We start from the raw sequence: 7,575 nt of genomic DNA, 5'->3' as shown, positions 1-7,575 counted from the left end.
TTCAAGTAGGACATGGAGTCCAAAATATGAGCAGAAAATTAAACTTGACTAAAAACTAAAAAACTAAAACTACTAAAGTGTAAATTAAATATAAATAGTGCAAAAGGTTTGTGCGTTGTAAGACTACTGCTGCTGTACTGTGTTTTGTCCTCTCTCACAACAGGAAAACGCCAGGAATTAGGTTTCATTAGTCTACACTACAGGTATTTTGGTAAAATACTTAAATCTATGTCGCTCTTAGTAGTTTCGAGCAAGGGGAGAAGAAAGGAGAATTTCCATAAAGAGCTCATTGTCACTGCGGGTCTGTCTGCTTTCTTCCATTGTTTTAGATGTATCAGTAAAATATGTTAATTTGAACCCTTTTGTGATGCAGGGAATGTAATTCTTCCTTATATATTTTAATTAGGCCATTTTACACTCTATCGTGAAATATGCAGGGAATTAATCAAAATTACCAAAACCTAAACACCGTCTGGGTTCTGTTTGAGAGATTAAATTATCCACAGGAGCTCTTTGATAAAGTCACGTCAAACCTCCAGAAAAAAGGAGTGTTTCTAGCAGATAAAAATGTATATGGTCTGTACAACTGGAACAACTCATAAGGACGATTCAGGATATTCGTTTTACAGAGTTATACAACAAGGCTGAGTTGTCTAACCAAAGTTAAAAAATGCAACAGAATCAAGTTGGATTATTAACATTTATTCACTCTTGAATACACAATAGATTGCATGATGGAATGGTAACACCACACTGATTAATAGCAGGCCCTAGAGTAGATTTTTTAAGTTATAAAGCAAATTCTTAATGGTTTTTACTGAACTACCTTTATCAACTTCTATACAGAGCAGCAAACTAAGACAATTTAAGTCTGAAGTCACTAAGTACACCAGACAAAACAGGACGTGTGGGACACACACTAAGTATATGAAACTGACTGATAAAACTGTGGTAAATTAAAAGAACACATCAAAATGAGACAGGAGTACATAAACCCGGAGAAAGGCACCTCTGGCAAGAAAAGAGTGTTGCAAACTAGGTAATTTAGTGTGTATTTACAGGTTTATTAGCTATTAATAATATAAGATCATCTAAATCTCAACAGCTATTTACCATCTCAGTGATTGTGAAAATATTATTTCCTTGACACTTACTCATTCTTTCATTCTCATACGCATATAAACAACAGTCTATATATTACAGGCCATCTATATTTAATATTAAAATACAATATTATAAAGATAGTGAGAAAGCAGCATTGACATTTGGCAATAGCCGGAGATTCCCCTAAGCGTTGTAGGTCTTGATCTTCTGTGTTATGGCTCCACAGCAGATTGGACACTTGGTGAGCGACGCTGAACACTCTTTACAAGTAACCAGATGACCACATGGAATTAAGACAATACAAATATCTCGGTCCATACATATTTTGCACTGTCTCTCCCTCTGTAGCTTCCGTAGTTTCTCCAGTGGGTCCTCCTCTGTAAGAAAGAGAGGAGGGGGTCAAAATGTGTTGCCTCATATTTAAATCACTGCTTCGTAGGCTTTTATTTGTGTAGCCAACAACAGGTGTACAGTACCTTGCTCTGCTGCTTCGGCAGCATCACTCTGTGGTGGGGAGTTAATACAGTCTTCCATAAGTTCTTCCAGGCTGGAATAGCCTGAGCTTGTCCTACTGATTTTCTCCAAGATGGTCCTTTCCACCACCCTGGGCTCCAAACCCATCACGATGGCCTTCTGAGCCATGGAAGACTGCAGCACCTCTGTACGCAAAGAGGAAACATCAGCATTCACAACTACTTGTACTTATTTTAATTTGTTACCGGTATATTGTATTTATATGCCATGTCATTGACTTCTAGTACAGGAGGAATTTTACATTTTTAAATGTTCAAAAAGGGTTAGTCAAATTAGAAAATATAAATGTTTACCATTCCTATTTCCTGAAAATCCATTTTGATGCCTTGAAGTCTGGAAACAAACATGGTCATAGTTATTTTCAGAATAATGTAAGTAAAACAAAAGCTTACTACAGGTAACAAAATCTTTGAATACTAATTTTACACGTAGCTAAATGAGGTATATTTGTCCAGAGAACACCAAACAGTACAGTAATGAGTATTATAATTTGAAGATGTGGATGTCTTTAGGAATATTTTTTTAGTACAAAATTCCCTCCTCAAGTGCTCCAATGGACAGTGTTTGCTTGCTGAGCCACAGGGACAGTAACATAAAGGAAGGAATTTGGTACTGTACTTTCGGAAGATAACTACAGTACTTGATTTGTTCAAACTGATGAATCAGCATATTAGCTTCAGCTGAATTGAAGTAAGTTTTAACTCTGGACTGTGGATTTTTTAAGAACAGTGAACATATCCTTTAAATGGCTGGAAGCTATGAAGCAGATTGACAGGGAACCAGGAGAGAAATAAGATTAAGGCAAGAAATTGGGAGAATGCTTTTATATGCATTGCAATAAATGCACTACACGTGAAAACCACATGCACCTTCAGGTGGTCTGTAATCAGATTTTTCACCTACCCAATACCATATTTTTATATATTTTTAAAGCTTTTTTTTAATATTGTAAGCTTTCTTACTGTGTATATGCGTCCACATCTTACATACTTCCACAGTTGTGGAAAGTTACTTTTTTTATTTCGATTTGAGCCACGTTTTGTATTTAAACAATACAAAATGAATAATGATGAACACACTGCTGTCACTACAACATATTTGCTCCTCTGGATCTTTGTCAGGCACGCATTTAAACACATAGTTAGAAACCAGGTTAAAGACAACCAGTGTTCATCAGGTTCTCCAAGTCTTTATCCTGATTAAGAAAATATTGTTTCTTGTTTACGTGAGGTTTACAAAATCAAATTACTTGTAAAAAAAAAAAAACAGTTACTGAAGTTCATATAAGTTCACTGAATGCTTACAGCTCTATTTCGCCGTGGGTCTTGCAGTTGAATGCTGTTGACAAATTCTTGTCCCTTCTCTGCCAACAGGAAACTGCATCTGATTAACAAAACAAACATAATATTGTATTTACACAAAATGTTACAATAAAAAGAAAAAAGAAAAAAACACGTGCGTGCGTGTGTATGTTTCGAAGAAAGAGCATTATGGTTAATCTTACCCAGGATAGTGTTTAGCATGTTCTTCCCAAGGGTCTTCCTCAGGCTGCCATCCTTTTAAACCGCCACCACAACGGAAACACAACACATTGTCTCCCGTCCCTGCAAGAACACACAGAATGTAAACTTAAATTCATTCATAGCTATAATCACATACACGAGAAAATATTGAATGTTGCTGAATGTTTCTTCAGTCCCAAGACTATGTCGCCCTTCGTCAGACATCAGTACTCTACCTGTGCTATAGAAGCCAGCTCTGGCAAGCCTCTCTTGGTCTATAGGGTGCTGGACACCTGCAAAGCTACCAAGCCTCTCCTCAAAACTCCCCATGGGGACATGAGCGTTTGCACGTTGCTGGCTGCTGCTGTCCTCCTCCTGTGTACTCCCCAGGAATGGGATGTTGCCCACATCATGCCCAAGGATGAAGAAGCAGTGGGGGTAATGTTTGGTGTGTTCTTCCCAGGCATTGTCCCCAGCTTCCCAGCTGCCTAGCATGCCACCACAGCAGAAACACTGCACCCGGTCGCTCTCCCCTAAGTAGTAGAGGCCGGCTTGGGCCAGATCTCTTGGTCTCACAGGAGCAGTGGAGGGCCAAGAAGAGAATGTCTGAAGCCTAGCCTCTTCACTCTTCATGTGAGGGGCCCTTGGATAGGTGGTCTCATCAACCACCTCTCCTCTTCTCAAACGAAATTCCATGTCCTCTGCTGCTTCGTTGTAGATGGAACCATTAGTCATTGTGGTATCAGTAATCGGGTTAAAACCGGTGCGGTGGGTGCAGCTGAGAAACCTGCATGATGGGGAAACCTGTAACAACAATATGATTTATGTATTTAGAAAAGCATGAAAGGAAAAATGTTGTCTTCCTTGTATACACACAAAAACGAAAGCATCATGGAGAACAGAGGAGGAGTGAGAGCAGGAGGAGGAGAAAGGAGAGCCAATATTTCTAATTAAATCTGTATTACTTTGGTTGACCATGTACTCAATCACGGCCTTACAATAACAAAAACTGGGCAGCAAGTCTTTAGAGAGTAGTCTTTGTTATCCAAGCATGTAAGTAATGACTTCAATAGTCTTTATACTCTCTACAGTGACTGCAGAAATGCTTAGAGAAAAAAAAAAAGTAAAGTGTAATGTTGTTTTGTCTTGCATTCATGAAGAGGGGAAGAAGGGGGAGGAACATCATTGGCAACCGTGCCTTTGTCAACGTCCCTGGTCTGTGTGGGGGAAATGTGACCATGTGTGTCCAACTTGGTCCATACAGTACTGCCTGTTTGCCAAGCAAGAGGGACCAGAGCAGCCCAAATATGTTAGGTATCAAGTAATTATTTTCAGCATGTTGGTGGAAGGTATATGACGGCAACGGAGGAGGCGTGTTATGACATCCACAGCCACACCAAGCCCTTTTCACCCGGCTGCTTTGGCCGGGGAGAACATTGCAGCAGATGTAGATAAGGTCCTCCTAATCGAATATTTTGAAACTATTTGTTGGACACGGTAATACTGTTTTATGCAGTCACAGGTGTGTTTAGCCATCATAATCAAGGACTGGAGGTTTTCTGTTTACACTAATTAAATATTTGCTTTGTTACCTTTTCCTTTTTGTACACTGATTTCATCATTACATCCCCAGAACGACAGTTTCTTACTGTAGTTACATTTTTGTATTCTCTGTACTCTAACAATGTTGCATTATCAACTAGAATATGACTCTGGGAGGCTGGGCAGTGAGTTTAGAAGAAATGTGCATTGTATTATGGCAACAGTCTTCAAACTGTATGTACCATAAAATTGCAACCAATTTTGTGGGCAAAAAATCCCCAAACTTTAAAAAAAGGAAGCAATTTCTACACAAATTTATATAAATTTATATATAATAGCAACATGGACTCATGAAGCCAAAGCATATATGAACAGTATTTTGATGGTCGTGTTTTAATTTTTGATGTTCTGTAAGAGATATTCATGTGTTAGGTGTGTGTGTGTATCATCTGGTAAAAATAACTTTTGAGAAGAAGCAACGTCATCGTGTGGCGTTTCACTTTTCAAGAAATGTGTGCAGTTTTGAGAAAGCAACAGCTTTCAGGAAACATGTTTATACAATTGAAACATATATAGATAAATGATATGAAGATATATTGATTACACATTGTTTTCATTACTATCGTGATCACCTCCTTATGCCGCTGTACAGGTGTGTCTCCCCTGCACCAGTTTTCCACAGTCTGCTGGCAGCTGAAACAGCGGACACGATCAGCATGGCCAGTGAAGTAGAAGCCGGCCCGAGCCAATCGTTCTGCTGACACCTGCTGGACCAAGTTGGAGCCACGGAATGAGTCCAGACGGCTGTTCATCAGGGAAAAATCTTCCGCGTTATCTGTCTCCAAATTTCCGTCTTGTCTGGGATCACACATGATAGAGCCAAGCAGGAAACTGCTGAATGGACTGACCTTAGGGACAGAATATCTGCGGACGAAAAAAATGTTGTAGGCATTAGGGGTGTGTACATTTTAAAGTTAAGCAAATGTCTAAAAAAATATAAATAAATGAATAATATAAATTAATTATAAATGTATAAATAAAATAAGAGAAATCACTTCTTGCTACACTTTTATGAACAACGAAAGTAGCAAACAGTTTACAGTAATACAATGCATTTCAAAGGGTTCAAAAGTAGTCAAATATAAAAATCTGAATCAGAAAGCTGCTCTCGTTTAGACTCTAAGGGTTACCGTGCCTTTAAGAGAAGCAGCCTGCAATCAAATGGAGGCGTTGGATATTCCAGGTGAGGGATGGGCACCTGAGAGGCAGGATTGTCTACAGACTCAATACACTGCAATACAGGACAACTGCAAAGGGTGCAGCCCAACAACACCCACTGTGCCAAAGCCCAGCAATAATAACTGCTATTTAAGGATAGTATAGGACAGTTAGGCATAAACTGACCACCAAATAGGTATAATACGATATGTAGGACATTAAACTAAAAAGATCAGCTTTATGGAGGTCTGGCATAATATTTTAGGAAGCAAACATACAAGGTGTGTATTGTTAAATGGGTTGTAACACTTCATGGGAAGCATGCTGCATATTCTCATAAAGGAGAACTGATTATACAGATTTTCTTTTTCCACATGTAGCCTAAAGTTTTCTCTTTTTTTTTAAGAGTACATGAGTAGCATCCTCAACAGTGTTTCTACTGAATGTACACCATAAGTCGGACACAGGTAGAGAAAAAAAACCTTTGTAGTAGAAGATTTGTGTTAGTTTCCCCAGCCACTGTGTTTTGGAGGCTAGAAAACAAGTAAACTCAGCTCTGAGCACTATCACATATTGATGTATAAGACTTATGTTGTAACCAAAGCATATCGCCACTGATTAAGCAACTAGTCATCGACTTTACAGCTATCTTTAAGCCATAGTTACTAATCAAGAGGAGCAGCTTGTGATCTTTGAACTGCGTTACGTGTCAATCACCAGATCCACAACAAAGCTCAGGTATAAATGTCTGTTTTATGTGCAGTCACACAAGGCGATGTCTTCAAAGACACATCGGATTCAGTCGAAACTGCTTCGCAACAAAGTTGAAATAACATGGCGTCGTTTGTGTTTTACCACGCGACAGCAAGTCATAGCTGAGCCATCCACCCACTGTGGTTTATATTAGCGACTGGCCCCGCAAACGCTAGAAAGACCACACGGGCTTTGGTTAAACAAAAGCGACACAACAGCGCCGTAGTTTCTGACAGCTGACACCTCAGGCGTAGCATTAGCTCAGGGTTCAGACAAATGAAGCCATGAGCTAAAGGTGGGTTATTCAGCAAGGTGTAGAAACAGTCGCGTTGGACTCTGGCCAGTGCTCCTGAGCTGCAATGTTAATGTTAGTAAACAGGAGACGTGACTTTAAACCTAAAGGGCCAGCTACGAACGGCAGCTAGCTACGTTAGCTTAGCTATTCTACCTAACGTCGATGAGGTCAGAAAGTTATTTTAATGAGCTATAATTGCAAAAAAACTTCAATAGTTACCGTTTAATATCTTACAGCCAGCTCTCCCGTCTCTACTCCCAGGCGGTGTTTGATGTGAACAACGCCTACTGTTAGATCCAATGATTAAAGGGGCTGTTTAGTTGACGTGCTCTCAGGAAGCGAAAGTGACGTTGATAATGCGCACCTCGTCTGCGCATCCCAGCTGACCACCGTTGCGACGTCAGGAAACCTTTCGGCGGCTCAAAATCCCCAATGAAGAACCACAGCTTTACATGTTTGACATCATTGAGTTTTTGTACTTTCCAGTGGAGAAATCACAGTGGATGATGAGGATGATGATGATGATACCCTCTTATACCCTTTTCTTATACTCTTATACCCACCCTGTATATAAAGTATGCGTTACATTAATGCACCCATTCCTCTGCACAGCTTTCTCTTCTTATC

The 7,575-nt window shown here is 39.6% G+C and overlaps 1 protein-coding gene across 1 annotated transcript; it reads right to left on the bottom strand.

The window, feature by feature from the left end:
- Positions 1-692: 692 nt before the first annotated feature.
- xiap (X-linked inhibitor of apoptosis) lies at positions 693-7,303 on the bottom strand. Its single transcript, XM_035669665.1, has 8 exons — positions 7,168-7,303; positions 5,315-5,606; positions 3,377-3,944; positions 3,143-3,242; positions 2,943-3,021; positions 1,932-1,971; positions 1,581-1,763; positions 693-1,481 (listed from the first exon to the last, which is right to left on the bottom strand). Exons 2-8 carry the CDS (start codon positions 5,552-5,554, stop codon positions 1,288-1,290), a joined length of 1,404 nt encoding a protein of 467 aa, XP_035525558.1. The 5' UTR covers positions 5,555-5,606; positions 7,168-7,303; the 3' UTR covers positions 693-1,287.
- Positions 7,304-7,575: the final 272 nt, after the last annotated feature.

The sequence above is a fragment of the Morone saxatilis genome, unplaced genomic scaffold, assembly GCF_004916995.1.
Source record: "Morone saxatilis isolate NCDOM2014 unplaced genomic scaffold, NCSU_SB_2.0 Contig22, whole genome shotgun sequence".
NCBI lineage: Eukaryota > Metazoa > Chordata > Actinopteri > Moronidae > Morone > Morone saxatilis.
The sequence above is the reverse complement of the archived record's forward strand: the minus strand, read 5'-3'. Positions and strand labels throughout refer to the sequence as shown.

Excerpts from the sequence above, each read along its gene's own strand:
- xiap (XM_035669665.1), bottom strand. The coding sequence starts at position 5,554 with ATGTGTGATCCCAGACAAGACGGAAATTTGGAGACAGATAACGCGGAA. Across the intron at positions 3,945-5,314 it reads CTGTACAGCGGCATAAGGAG|GTTTCCCCATCATGCAGGTT; the intron begins GTGATCACGATA and ends TTGTTGTTACAG. Across the intron at positions 1,764-1,931 it reads ATTTTCAGGAAATAGGAATG|AGGTGCTGCAGTCTTCCATG; the intron begins GTAAACATTTAT and ends CTTTGCGTACAG.